This window comes from Sceloporus occidentalis, unplaced genomic scaffold (assembly GCF_023333645.1).
Source record: "Sceloporus occidentalis isolate IW3139 unplaced genomic scaffold, rSceOcc1.0.p SCAF_1, whole genome shotgun sequence".
Lineage (NCBI taxonomy): Eukaryota > Metazoa > Chordata > Lepidosauria > Squamata > Phrynosomatidae > Sceloporus > Sceloporus occidentalis.
In genome coordinates, this window is record NW_028316981.1 from 317,967,149 (window position 1) to 317,981,804 (window position 14,656).

The following is a 14,656-nucleotide window of genomic DNA, read 5'->3' on the forward strand; positions in this document are numbered from 1 at the left end:
ACATCATCATCATCATCATCATCATCATCGTTGTTATTATTGATATCCCAATTTCCCCTTCAAATTGGAATTCGATGATGATGATTATGATATTTGTAGTTTTGTGAGACATTTAGCCATCTCTGCCAGAGAGCTCTGGTGCCATAACACACTACGGTTCCCAAGACTCCATAGCATTGACTCATGATAGTTAAAGTGGTGTCAAGCTGGATTATTTCTGCAGTGCCCATGCAGTCTAAATGAGAGAGTCCAGAAAAATAACCTTTCCAAAAGTCTGGGAAAAGGCAAGCAGCAGCCCAGGGGTTGCCTGGCATCCCTGTGAGTGGCTCTCCGTGGCTTCTCCAGCCCCATTGCCACCTGAAATCCTGATTGATCCCTGGGATCTCCTTGATTTCCAGGGGGGGGGCTCTTGGGTGTGCAAAATGATGCCTTTGATCCCTCCCCCTTCTTCTTTCTCCTTCTTGCTGATGGACTCCTTGGGGTCAGCCTTGATGTCCACTCAGAGATGATCTCTTGGGATAGACTTTGGGGAGACCTTCCCCTTTGGAACATACAGAGTCACCCCAGAGAGCCTTCCACCCTCCATGGGGGTTCATCCTCCCCAATCCTCCCCTCGTACCCCTTCCCTGTCCCCTCTTTTCACCCACATTTAATTAACCCTGAGCCCCATTTCCCAGGGGTGGGGGCACCAGTCTTCAGATGTGCTCCCTGTATCCCAAAAGGCCCTTTTAGAGTTGTTTAGTTGAGCACCCAGGAGTCTGAGCCCTGCCTGGAAAGGGGGTTCAGGGGTGGGGAGCCCCAAATCTGGGTCTCTGGGGGGCTTTTCACAGCATTCTGTGGGTGAGAGAAATGCACACAGCTGGAATCCACATCTCCAGTCCCTGCCTATCTCTCTTCCTCCTCTTTCCCTCTGAACCTGAGAAAACTCTATGAAAAAAATCATGGGGTCACCATGAGTCGACAAGTAACTTGAAGGTGCACACACAGACCCACATACACTCAGTTATCAGAGAGTAAACCGGAGGTCTTGTTTTCTCATCTGTGGGATGTCAGTTGCATGGCTTTCCTTTGGATGAGTCTCCTCTGGATGCGAAACCACAGCAGGATGGTAGAATCATAGAGTCATAGAGTTGGAAGACACCGCAAGGGCCATCCAGTCCAACCCTATTCTGTCATGCAGAAAATCTCAATCAAAGCATCCCCGACAGATGGCCATCCAGCCTCTGTTTAAAGACCTCCAAGGAAGGAGACTCCACTACACTCCGAGGAAGGAGTGTGTTCCACTGTTGAACAGCCCTTACTCTCAGGAAGTTCCTCCTAATGTTGAGGTGGAATCTCCTTTCCTGGAGCTTGCATACATTGCTGCTCCATGTCCTATTCTCTGGAGCAGCAGAAAACAAGCTTGCTTCCTCCTCAATGTGACATCCTTCAAGTATTTAAACAGGGCTATCATATCACCTCTTAACCTTCTCTTCTCCAGGTTAAACATCCCCAGCTCCCTAAGTCGTTCCTCATAGGGCATGGTTTCCAGACCCTTCACCATTTTAGTCACTCTCCTTTGGACACGCTCCAATTTCTCAATGTCCTTTTTTAATTGTGGTGCCCAGAACTGGACACAGTATTCCAGGTGGGGCCTGACCAGAGCAGAATATAGTGGCATTATTACTTCCCTTGATCTAGACACTATACTTCTATTGTTGCAGCCTAAAATCCCATTGGCCTTGTTAGCTGCCACATCGCACTGTTGACTCATATTCAATCTGTGGTCTACTTGGACTCCTAGATCGCTTTCACATGTAGTCTCATTCAGCCAGGTGTCCCCCATCCTATATCTGTGCATTTTGTTTTTCCGCCCTAAGTGCAATACCTTACATTTCTCCGTGTTGAAATTCATTTTGTTAGTTTTGGCCCAGCTTTCTAATCTATTCAGGTCATTTTGAATTTTCTTCTTGTCCTCTGGGGAGCTCCTATTCCTCCTAGTTTGGTGTCATCTGCAAATTTGATAAGCATGCCCCCAATTCTGTCATCCAAGTCATTGATAAAGATGTTGAATAGCCTTGGGCCCAGGACAGAGCCCTGTGGGACCCCACTGGTCACTTCTCCAGGATGAAAAGGAGCCATTGTTGAGCACCATACAACAATAGCCCAGACCTCTCTCCTCTGACCCCCAAACACAGAGGCACCTCACATGACACCAGCACAAGCAGTAGTCACTCCATCACACACACCAGGCCAAGAAGCAGCTCAAAGGATCCCTGTTTCAAAGGACACTAGGGAAGGTGTTGTTGCTGTGTGCCTTCAAGCCATTTCTGACTTATGACGACCAAACCTATCATGGGAATTTCTTGGCATGTTTCTTCAGAGTGGAGTTTAATTGTCACCCGCTGAGGCTGAGAGCATGTGACTTGCCCAAGGTCACCCAATGTGTTTCCATGGCCAAGTCAGGATTTGAACCCCAGCCACCCTGTGCCCAAGTTCAAAGCTCAAACTATTACACCATAGTGGCCAAAAATATTTTTCCAAACTCAGCCACATCGGCAGTCAAGGAGCTGGGGTCTCCACAGTGACCACAGTAGTCAGAGGCTGAGAGGCCGTGTCAGTGGCTGCAACCAAATGGCCTCTGTGGGCTCTGGGACTCCCATTGTGCTCTTCCTAGCCCCCTGCCTGTGCTTTTTCTAGCCCGCCACATCCTTGAGGTTGCCACGTGGCCATCCTGGCTGGGCTCAGTATAGGCATGTGTTCCCACAGAGCAACCTTTGGGTTCCTCACATTCTCACTTTTTTGTGCGCCAGTGCCCAAATTCTGCCTCAACATGCTGGGCTGGTACTGCCATGCCATGGGGGCAGTTTCTATATGTCATAGAATCATAGAATTGGAAGAGCCACAAGGGCCATCCAGCCCAAACCCCCTGCCATGCAGGAACTCACAAGCAAAGCATCCCCGACAGATGACCATCCAGCCTCAGTTTAAAGACCTCCAAAGAAGGAGACTCCACTACACTCCTGAGTTTATCAAACAGGAGGAATTTCTCTTAAATTCGAATGAGAAGAAAGGGGGGCCAGAACGCATTCACTTAAAGTCACAAGTTTTGCACAATTACGTGAATGTTCATTGCATTCGAACTGGCTCCCCATTGACCGAAAATAGCATGCCATTGCCTGAATTTGCGTGTGGCAGTCTATCACACAATAACGTGAAACTACATGATTGCATTTGGACTGACTCCCGATTGCCCAAATGTGTGTGTAGTGGGTTATCACACAATAACATTAAACCCCATGATTGCGTTCAGATTGCCATCGGATTATACTTCCAGTTCCCCTTGTCTGATAAGCTCCAATGAGTTCCAATGTTGAATAGCTCTTACTGTCAGGAGGTTCCTCCTAATGTTGAGGTGGAATCTTCTTTCCTGTAGCTTGTATCCATTGCAAGTCTCTGGAGGAGCAGAAAGGAAGCTTGCTCCAGCTTCAGTGTGACGCTCTTTCAAATACTTAGGCATCCTTAAAGTTTTCAGGTCTACAGAGGGAAGAGAGAGCCAGGTGGAGAAGAGAAGAGAGAGGTCAGAAGGGGCCACAGACCCAGGGATGAGGGTGTAACCCAACCCCTTACAACCCCAAGTGACACCACTGGGTCTGCAGGTCTGCAAGATGGAAGGAGTCCCAGGTGGGAGAAGAGAGGGGTGGGAAGGGGTCACATGTCCATGCCCACTGTGGCATCTTTCCCACGCCCCCCTCTTGCATGTCTGTCAGAGGTGGGGCAGCCTTGTAACCCTGTGGTCTCCCTGTTGCCCTTCCTTCCAGCTGCCCACATTGGTGTTGGCATCAGTGGCCAGGAGGGAATGCAGGCGGTGCTCTCCAGTGACTTCTCCTTTGCCCAGTTCCGCTACCTCCAGCGGTTGCTTCTAGTCCACGGCCGCTGGTCATACCTCCGTATGTGCAAGTTCCTGGCCTACTTCTTCTACAAGAACTTCACCTTCACGCTGGTCCACTTCTGGTACGGCTTCTTCTCCGGCTTCTCTGCCCAGGTAGGGTCCCGTCCCTGGGAGGGTGAGGTGGGTAGGGGTACAGGGAGGCCAGTGACCTCCAGGAGGGCTGGGCAGACCGGCTGCACCTGTGTGGTACCAGTCTGGTCCATCCAGGGTGTCCTCACCACAAAGGAGGACAAGGTACCACAAAATGTAAGATGGTCAAGGAAAGCATAGGGCATTACCAAATAAAAGCTAAAAACACTCATATAAATGTAAATTAATACTTTTTAGTCTTGCTCAGAATGGAGGTCATTTTGGAATTCCACTTGGACAGAAGGTTGAAATGTAGGACACATCCTAAAAAAGGAGGCTGCCTGGTTAATCTTCCCTGGTGGGTAGCCAAAGTTATCTTATTATGCATGGCTTAATGGTCCAAGGGAAGCTGCTCCGACTGTTTTAACTACATGTGGTTTAAAACTTTCCCCCCCAAAAAAGGAGATTGTTTTAAAATAATCTTTCTATATGCTTCTACTTAATATTTTAAATAATATTTTTCTTCTGTTCTTCATCACCCTGGCAAGCAGAGGAAATAGACAGATAGATAGATAGATAGATAGATAGATAGATAGATAGATAAGGTGAAAGAGAGAGAGAGAGATCTATATGTTTATTTTTATTAAATAAATAAATGAAATAAAAATAGATGGATAGAAGATAGATAGAAGCATAGAGTTGGAAGAGATAGATTTATTTATTTATTTCATTAAATAAATAAATGACATGAAACCATATATATGATAGATAAATGATAGGTTTATTTATTTGTTTTATTAAATATTTATTTTACTTATAGATAGGTAGATAATGGATAGATTTATTTGTTTGTTTTATTAAATAAGTACATAAATGAAATAAAAGATGGATAGAGACAGAGAGAGTCAGGCAGATAGACAGATGATGGCTAGAGAGATAGATTTACTTATTTAATTCATTAAATAAATAATTGAAATAAAAATGGATGGATGGATGGATGGATGGATGGATGGATGGATGGATGGATGGTTGAATGGATGGAGAGATTCAGGGGCTGTACAGACTGCCCCTAAGGGGCAGCCTTCAGCCGTCTCTCTCTGCACTGGATCGGGGCCACAGCAACCACAGCCCCAATCTTGCTTTTCCGCAGTGCAAAAAGGACCCGCAAAAAGTGGCTCCTTTTTGTGTCCCGGAAAGGGTGCCAGTGCTGCGTTTTTTTAGCATTCTTTTGGAGCTGCGTCATGTAGAAGCAGCGCCAGAAGAGCACAGTGACACCGTCTGCCATGTGGTATGGTGTGCGAGCCGCATCATGCTGTCCTGTGTGCGGAGTCGGGGTGTGCACTGTATGGACGCCATGCCCCAATTCCACCTCCATGCCGGCCTTAATGGCTGATCTGTATAGATACAAGATAGATTTATTTATTTTATTTTATTAAATATATAAATTAAATAAAAAGGATGGATGGATAGATAGATAGATAGATAGATAGATAGATAGATAGATAGATAGATAGATAGATAGATAGATAGTTGATAGAGAGATACAAGATTTATTTATTTATTAAATAAATAAATATATGAAATAAAAAGATGGATGGATGGACGAACGGATAGACGGACAGACAGACAGATATGATATGATAGACAGACTGTCTTTAACTCTGGAGCTCATTTAGGCTCTGGCATGGGCTGCAGCCACACTAGAGGCCAAATGGAAGGGACTACCTACCCCAGCATCCACCACTGCCTTGGCCCCTGGAAGTCCGTTGGGACTCTGGCATGGCTGCTGGGCAAGCAAGAAAGGGACGTGATGCTCTTTCTCACTTGCCCAGCAGATGTGCCAGTCCCTCCTGGTGTACTACCCCGCTGGACAACACCTCCCTTTGGGTTGTCACCTGGTGTGATCTGCACCCCCTTAGTGATGCCACTGCCCTCCTCAGCTCTCTTTCCCTATTATATCTCGATTCCAGCTGCAGATTCCTAAACAGAGGCACAGCCTGGGTTGTGATGCCAGGATCAGGCCACAAAGCTCAGAGTGGTCCCCTGGGTAGGTTCCTCTTTCTGTCCCTCCCGAATGCCCTCCTTGCCCAGCTGGCAGCAGCTTCTCTTTAGGATGGGCGGGCTGCTGCTGCCTCCTTCTGGCTCTGGCTCGAAATTACCCAGAGTTGCTAAAATGTGGGAGAGGCAGCAACGAGGTGGATTTAGGAAGAGAGCAACTCAGTGGAGATGCATGCGGTTCCTTGGCCTAGGCATCACATTTTTGAAAGAAGTCAGTCACTGCTGGGCATTGATGTATATGCCCTAGTCAAGGGCAAGCCTTGCCGTTTAAAGGATACCCTACCTGAAATGAAAAAAATTCCAGATGTTTATACACAGACACTGGGACAAGATCAGAAAAAACAAAACCCTTTGAAACCAGGGTGGGCAAATATCTGGAGTTGCTCCCCTGGGGAACTTGGAGGGCCACAACCCCAATCCTGGTGACCAGGCCCCCATTTTTTCTTAACTTCCAAGTCATTTCTTGTAAAAAAAGAAAAGGAAAGGAAAGAAAAGAAAGAGGCTTCTCTTGGGCTTAAGACGCCCTAGACCTCCCCCAAATTTTGCAATTAAAAAAAAAATCAATCAAATTCTGTAAAGAAAATTAACATTAAACATTTTTCTTAAAAATTCAGAGTTTGGAGGGGGTACAAAGGACCTAAAATGACAACTGTGGGGGCTTTTCCACAGAGTGTCCAGATGTCCTAACTGCAAAGGAGGACAAGGCTCTACAACATGTAAAGGAGTCAAGAAAAATGTAGGGTGTGACCAAATAAAAGCTAAAAACACCAATATAAAAATATAAACTCATACTTCTTAGTCGTGCTGAAAAAGGAGGACGTTTTGGAATTCTTCCTGGACAGAAAGCTGAAAGGCAGGACATGTCCTGGAAAAGGAGGACGTCTGGTGACTCTGGCTTCACAGGGCCCTTAGGCCATTCTTTACAAGGATTAGCAGGCCATCCAATCTTTAATCAGTTTTATAGCATTTTAATGTTGTGTTTTTAATATTTCATTTAAATTTTTTGTTGTGAATGTTTTTAATTTGTTGTTATGGAAGCTGCCTTGGGTCCTTCCTGGGAAAAATGCAGCATTTAAACAATGTCAATAAATAAAATGCATAAATAATAAATGTGCTAGGAAACCTCCACAGGTGGATATCCTACAATGATCCCAGCTCTATAAATCTGTGAAGCTGCAGAAATAGCCAATGAAGTGCAGGGTTTAGGAAGAGAGGAAATTCCTTCCTTCCTTCCTTCCTTCCTTCCTTCCTTCCTTCCTTCCTTTCTTCCTTCCTTCCTATCTTTCTTTTCTTCCTTCCTTGCAGACGGTGTACGACGAGTGGTTCATCACCCTCTACAACATGGTCTATACCTCCTTGCCTGTGCTGGGAATGAGCCTCTTTGACCAGGTAAGGCTTGCTTTTGCAGTGCCTGGGCTGGATTCGCATCCCACGCCCAGCCTACTGACCTGGCCATATGGGGGCACTATGTCTCTCAGCCCCCAGGACTGATGCTGGATAGAAATGGCTTAGAACCATAGAATCATAGAATTGTAGAGTTGGATGAGACTCCAAGGGCCATCCAGTCCAACCCCATTCTGCCATGCAGGAAATCTAAATCAAAGCATCTTTGACATCCAGCCTCTGTCTAAAGAAGAACACTCCATCACTCTCCAAAGAAGTGTGCCTCACTGTCAAACGGTCCTTGCTCTTAGGAAGTTCCTCCTAATGTTGAGGTGGAATCTCTTTTCCTGTAGCTTCCATCCATTGTTCCGTGTTCTAGTCTCTGGAGCAGCAGAAAACAAGCTTGCTCCATCCTCAATATGACATCCCTTCAAGTATTTAAACAGGGCTATCATATCATCTCTTAACCTTCTCTTCTCCAGGCTAAACATCCCCAGCTCCCTAAGGCATTCCTCATAGGGCTTCATGGTTTCCAGACCCTTCACCATTTTAGTCGCCCTCCTTTGGACACGCTCCAGTTTCTCTATGTCCTTTTTGAATTGTGGTGCCCAGAACTGGTACAATATTCCAGGTGGGCCTGACCAGAGCGGAACATAGTGGCACTATTTCTTCTCTTGGTTTAGACACTATACTTTTACTGATGCATCCTAGAATTGCATTGGCCTTGTTAGCTGCTGCATCACACTGTTGACTCATGTTCAACTTGTAGTCGGACTCCTAGAGCACTTTCACATGTAGTCTCCTTAAGCCAGGTGTCCCCTATATCTATGCATTTCATTTTTTCTACCTAAGTGCAATATCTTACATTTCTCCCTGTTGAAGTTCATTTTGGATCCTGGCTACCTATAAACCATACTTTCCTATAGGTGCCTGCCTCGGCCATATGTTCCCCATGAGAGGAGACCCTTCTCTCCATCCCACCAGCCTAAAAAAAAAGCACATTTGGTGGGAACAGGGGAGGAAATGCCTTTTTGGTGGCTGGCTCCTTCCTTGCTTTCCTGCTCCTGGCAAGTGGAAACATCGTTGTTCCTAGAGGCTGCAGGACGAGGGCCTTTATCAGTGTGCTCTTGTGCTAGTTTTTCACATTTTGTCTTTTAATTGATTTGTTTTATTATTATTAGTAGTAGTAGTATTTTAAATTCCATAGATAGTTTAATTGCATTTTAACCAGAAATGAGTGCTTTCACTAATGTCTGTGCAAGTGGTTTTTATTGTATGTGTTTATGTTTTTGAAATCTGCCTTAACTCCCAGCTTTTGGGGAAAGGCAGGGGGGGGGGCAGCAAATTCCATAAAGGCAGCATCAGCAGCATCTCTAACAATCATAATCATTTCGGAGGGACTTGGACTCCACAGACGCCGCTCTGCTGCCACCTGCTGGCTGCCACGGTAGTTGCATAGAAACCTCCTTCCAAGGAAAAAGGCAGACTGAGGTTGCATCTGCACTGCAGAAATAATCCAGTTTGACACCACTTTAACTGTCATGATCGATAGTTCTGGACGTCTGGGAACTGTAGTTTGTTGAACAGAGAAGACTAAATGTCTTACGTTGTCATTTGGCTTCAAGTCGTTTCCAACTTATGACAACCTTATCATTAAATTTTCTTAGGAAAATGTATTTATTTATTTAATTTCTATCCCGCCTTTCTCCCCTAATGGACCCAAGGCGGCTCACAATAACAATTTTAAGACTTATTCAGAAGAGGTTTGCCATTGCCTTCCCCTGAGGCTGAGAGAGTGTGGCTTTCCCAAGGTCACCCAGAGGGTTTCATGGCCGAGCTGGGAGTCAAACCCTGGTCTCCTGACTCATAGTCCAGTTCTCAAATCACTACGCCACATGTTTCACAAAACTACAAATACCAGAATTCCATAGCATTGAGGCATGGCAGTTAAAGTGGTGTCAAACTGGATTATTTCTTATGTGAAAGAGGTTATGAGAAGGGTTACGAAAGAAAGAGAGGTTGAAAGGGAGGTGTGGAAGTTAGAAGGAGAAAGGAGGGGAGGAAGAGGAGTATGACAAGAGGAAGAAGTTGAAGAATAAGAGGGAAGTAGAAAGGATGGAGATTCAGGGTCAAAATAAAGGATGGAGTAGGAATCAGAAAGAATAAGAAGGGTAACAAGGGTAATGGAGGAGTATGGAAGGGTTAGGGAAAAAAAGATTGAGTAAGGTGAATGGAAGTATGAAGGTGTAGGTGAGAAGAAGGGAAGGGGGGGGAGGGAGCAATGGGGGCGAATGCCTTAAGAAGGGGAGTATTTTGAGTATTCGGGTTGATTGCTGTTTGTGATATTTGTTGTATTACTGTTTGTTTGTTTGTTTGTTCAATGCTTTTAATTAATAAAATTTTAATTTTTTTTTTAAAAAACTGGATTATTTCTGAAGTGCAGATGCAGCCCTAGTAGGGAATTTGTGTTTTCAGGTGCACAGGAGGCCAAATGATGGGGCTGAATGGTCATGAACATGGACTCCTGGAAACACAAGCTCTACTTTGGTGGGGGAAATTAAGCCATAAAAGTGGTGGGTTTTGCAGAAACACTCTGCAGAGTGTGTGTGTGTGTGTGTGTGTGTGTGTGCATGGGGGTGAGGAGGGGCACTTTGTATTCCGTCTCAGTGATCGGCCCTTCCTCCTGACCCCAACTACAGGATGTGAATGACCGCTGGAGCTTGCAGTTCCCCCAGCTTTATGAACCCGGCCAGCAGAACCTGTACTTCAACAAGATGGAGTTTGTCAAGTGCACCCTCTACAGCGTCTACAGCTCCCTGGTGCTCTTCTTTGTTCCCTACGGGACCATGTTTGACTCCTTGCGGACCGATGGGAAGGCAATCTCTGACTACCAGTCCTTCGCACTCATGGCTCAGACCTGCCTGCTCATTGTGGTGTCTGTCCAGGTAAGGGTTAGGGTTAGGATAGGGTTTGGGTTTCCCACAGCTCCATGGTGCCCCCTCTGCTCCTGCCATGATCTTGCCCAGGAATAAGATAAATTACACCCAAAGCATCCCCACTGTCCACTAAGCAGGTAGGATTATCCAAAAAAGGTGGACAATTTGAGCATGGCAGAATGTGTTATTGAGAGTCTATGCTGGGCGTGTCACTGTGCTGATGATCAAGATGGGCACCACAATACAAAAGATGTTGATAAATTGGAGCATGTCCAAAGTAGGGCCACGAAAATGGTGAAGGGCCTGGAAACCATGCCTTATGAGGAAAGGGAAGTGGGTATGTTTAGCCTGGAAAAGAGACAGTTAAGAGGTGATACGATAGCCCTGTGTAGGTTTTTGAAGGGGTGTCACATTGAGGAGGGAGCAAGCTTGTTTTCTGCTGCTCCAGAGATTAGAACACAAAACAATGGATGCAATCTATAGGAAAAGAGATTCTACCTTAACATTAGGAGGAACTTCCTGAGAGTAAGAGCTGTTCGACAGTGGAACACACTCCCTTGGAAACTATGGGGGAGTCTCCTTCTTTGGAGGTCTTTAAGCAGAGGCTGGATGGCCATCTATCGGGGATGCTTTGATTGTGAGTTCCTGCATGGCAGAATGGAGTTGGACTGGATGGCCCTTGTGGTCTCTTTCAACTCTAGGATTCTATGAAGCTGCTTAAAAGGTGCAAGGAGGCCAGTGTCAGGAATCCTGGCTTGGCCATGGAAACCCCAAGGGTGACCTTAGGTAAGTCACACTCTCATCCTCAGAGGATGGCAATGGCAACCCCCCTGTGAAGAAACCTGCCAAGAAAACTCTATGATAGGTTTGCCTTAGGGTTACCATAAATTGAAAGTGACTTGAAGGCACACAACAACAACAAAGGTGGACCTATCACTGGGTTTACTGGGGCTGAGAGGGTGTGAGTCACACCTTCTCAGCCCTAGTAAACCCAGTGATAAGTCCACGTTTGTTGTTGTTGTGTGTCTTCAAGTCACATTCAACTTATGGTAACGCTAAGGCCATGGTTTCCATGACTGAATGGGGAATTGAACCCAGTTCCCCAGGTGCTAATCATACGCTCAAACCACTGTGCCATGGTGGCTCTCAATGCATGCTCTAGGCTGTCTTAATTTAATGCCATTTCAGTCCTAACTTTTTATTTGTCTTTAGCAATATGTAGTTTTCCTAGCAATTCTTTTTATCTCATATGCTACCTTGAGTCCCAGTTCAGGGGCTGGCAGGGGGGCATGATGGGGTACGGTCCTGGCACAAGCACACACTGGCACCTGGAAAGCCCATGTTCCCCATTAGCGTTGCTGCGTGAGTCCATCCCCATATCTATTGGTCAGACTGCCCTTTTGCTCACTGCCCATGTTGTCCTCTGCAGATGGGTCTGGACACAGCCTACTGGACCGCCGTGAACCAGCTCTTCATCTGGGGCAGCCTGGCTGTCTATTTTGTCATCACCTTCACCATGTACAGCAACGGCACATACCTGATCTTCACGGCTTCTTTCCCTTTTGTTGGTACGTATGCTGGGGAGGTGGGCATTGGGAGATGGAGGAGAGTCCCCTTTCCCCCACTCCAGGCAGTAGAGCAGCATCTCTGGATATTGTGGTTGTTCCAGTCATTTCTGATGTACGATCCTATAATGGCGCTTCCTTGGCAAGATTCGTTGTTCAGAGGATTTTGCCACCTTCCTCTGAGGCTGAAAGAGTGGGGCTTGCACAAGGCCACTCAGAGGGTTTCCATGTATGAGCAGGGATTTGAACCCAGGTCTCCAGGGGGGCTACACCACTACACCACATTGGTTCCTACCTTCAAGCCAACTCTGGCTTATGGCTACCCCTCCTAGGCTGTTCTCGACAAGATTTCTTCAGAGCAGGTTTCTGCCTTCCTCTGAGGAGGCTGAGAGAGTGTGACTCACCCAAGGTCACCCAGGGGGTTTCCATGTCTGATGGGAGATTCAGAGTTTGGTCTCCCAGAGTCCCAGCCCAACATTCAAGACATGACCCCCTCGGTAGCTCTCTGGCTTCTTCCCAATATATCTGGGTGGGAAGGACCTCACTGCTCTGGGTTCAAGGGGCTCCAATCAGAGGCCCCAATCCTACATTCCAGCTGGAACCTTCTCTGGCAGGGGTAACCAACTGTGGGGGTGGGATCTCCCCCCACCCTACTTCCCCTGGTGGACCATAATGTCATGTTTTGGCAAACCTAAAGCAAAATAATTTCACTTCCAGCCATCATTTCAGATTATTTTTTGAGCTCTCTTTGTTTTGGGGGTATGTGGGGTGAGGGGTCTGGAGGCTTTGGGGGGCTTCAAAGGCCACACTTTTTGGTCTGCACATTGCACCTTTGCCCACATCAGGACATTGCATGCTCTGTAGGGGGTCCCAAAGTAGAAGGCAATCCCACCTCACCCCCAGGACCCCTTTCTTTTTGGAAAGACCATCCTTTCCAGTTAGGGAGGGGTGAAGAGTGGCCCCTGGGGACCCCATAGCACTTGCTGCCTTCCTCTTTGCCAGGGACAGCCCGGAACACCTTGAACCAGCCGGCCGTGTGGCTCTCCGTCAGCCTCTGTGTAGCCCTCTGCGTCCTGCCAGTCGTCGGCTTCCGGTTCCTCAAGACCCAGCTCCGGCCCACCATCAGTGACAAGGTAGCCATGGGTCCTGGACTCAGGGACACTGTGGGGCCTGGATTCAGGGCGGCACAGGGGGGAGGCCCTTAGACCAAGGCCCCTGGGAGCTAGGAGCCAGGGGGATTGCAGACCCCAATTAGGGGGCAAGTGGGATAGGGAGAGACGAGAAGGCCCAGGTGGAGAAGTGTGTGCCAGTCCTGCCACTGGGCAGCTGGGCCACCCTCTCATCCCAGTGGGTGCCTGTGGGAAGCAGTCAGATCACAGACAGCCCCCAGGGAACCCTGAACCATTATGGCAGCAGCCTTAGCGTTGGAGAACTGGTAAAGGTTCCCCCCTTCCCATATCTAGAATCCTTGAAGGCGTCCCCAAAGGCCATCTACTCTAAACCCCTGCACTCCCTCAAGTGGTGGGGTATTCACCCCGTATAAAGACCACTGCCACCATCAGTAAAGAGGAGAGTCCAGCACCTTCTGAGGGAATCTCTTGGACAGCCAAAGAGTTGGAAGGGATTTCACAGGGGTCATCTAATCCACCCCTTCCTTGCCAGTGCAGGGAACCTGCAGCCAAAGTGCCCTTGGGAGGTTGGCATCTCCCCACTGCTCTGTTCAAAATAAGAGAGCCCACCACCTTCTCAGGGAGTCTCCAACTGCTGCTGCTTTGGAAAGAAACCTTGAGCCTCTAGTGCAATGGTTCCCAAACATTGGTCTTCCAGATGTTTTGGACTTCAGCTCCCAAATGTCTAGATTATTGGCCAAGCTAGCTGGGCCTTCTGGGAACTGAAGTTCAAAACATCTGGAGGACCAAAGTTTGGGAACCACTGCTCTAGTAGAGGGCAGTGGCTGGATTGGGGGATGCCTGTTTAATTCAGCCCAACTGCTGACCCTGGGCTGGAACACCCTCCAAACTCACACACACCTGTCCAAACTCTCCCAGTTGTGCATGTGGGGAGGGCTGACCTAGGTTGTAGGGATGAGCCTCCCACCATCGCTGCCACCACCATCACCAGCAGCAGTCCTGCTCTCTTTGAGTCCAGAAGTGGTCTCCCCCCCCCCCCGCTTCCCAGGGTTCTTGCCCGCCAATGGTGCCCCTCATGGCACCCTTGGTTGCCTTCTGGAGAATACTGGAGGATCACTTGGGCATCTTCTATTGGGGGATGGAGCCCCAACCTTGGTGCTGCAGGGGATTCAGGATCCTCCTCCCATAGCTTCCCCCAGCTTTGGGGAAGAGACCCCCAGGAGGTATCCCAACAGCTCTTTCAAGGCACCTTTCCTGGGCTTATCCTCTTCCTCAGAGTGTGGGGGAAGGGGGCTGGCCATCTTGCCAAGTCAATGCCCCTCTCGCGAAGGAAAATATTTAATTAAGAGGCTAATAGGAGAGATTGGCTTCAGTCGATGCCAGGACAGGGGGCAATAGGAGCAATGACAACACATTTTGTTGTGGTGGTGGTGGTGTGCCTTCTAGTCCTTTTTTGACTTATGGCAACCCTACGGTGACTACCATGGTGTTTTCTTGGAAAGATTTCTTCAGAAGAGGTTTTGCTATGGATTTCTCCTGAGGCTGAGAGAGTGTGACTTGCCCAAGGTCACCCAGTGGGTTTCA

At 47.6% G+C, this 14,656-nt stretch overlaps 1 protein-coding gene across 5 annotated transcripts in view; it reads left to right on the top strand.

The window, feature by feature from the left end:
* Window positions 1-14,656, top strand: part of LOC149324280 (phospholipid-transporting ATPase ID-like) — a 100,354-nt gene that overhangs the window by 83,721 nt on the left and 1,977 nt on the right. For 3 of the 5 annotated variants that reach the window (XM_089498349.1, XM_089498339.1, XM_089498366.1), the window contains 5 exons: window positions 3,801-4,024; window positions 7,364-7,447; window positions 10,141-10,386; window positions 11,807-11,945; window positions 12,945-13,075. In XM_089498349.1, coding sequence (XP_089354475.1) covers window positions 3,801-4,024; window positions 7,364-7,447; window positions 10,141-10,386; window positions 11,807-11,945; window positions 12,945-13,075 — 824 coding nt within the window. Of the gene's footprint in view, window positions 1-3,800; window positions 4,025-7,363; window positions 7,448-9,916; window positions 10,015-10,140; window positions 10,387-11,806; window positions 11,946-12,944; window positions 13,076-14,656 lie in introns of those variants that run through there. The other 2 variants (XR_016277975.1, XM_089498357.1) reach the window with 2 other exon arrangements.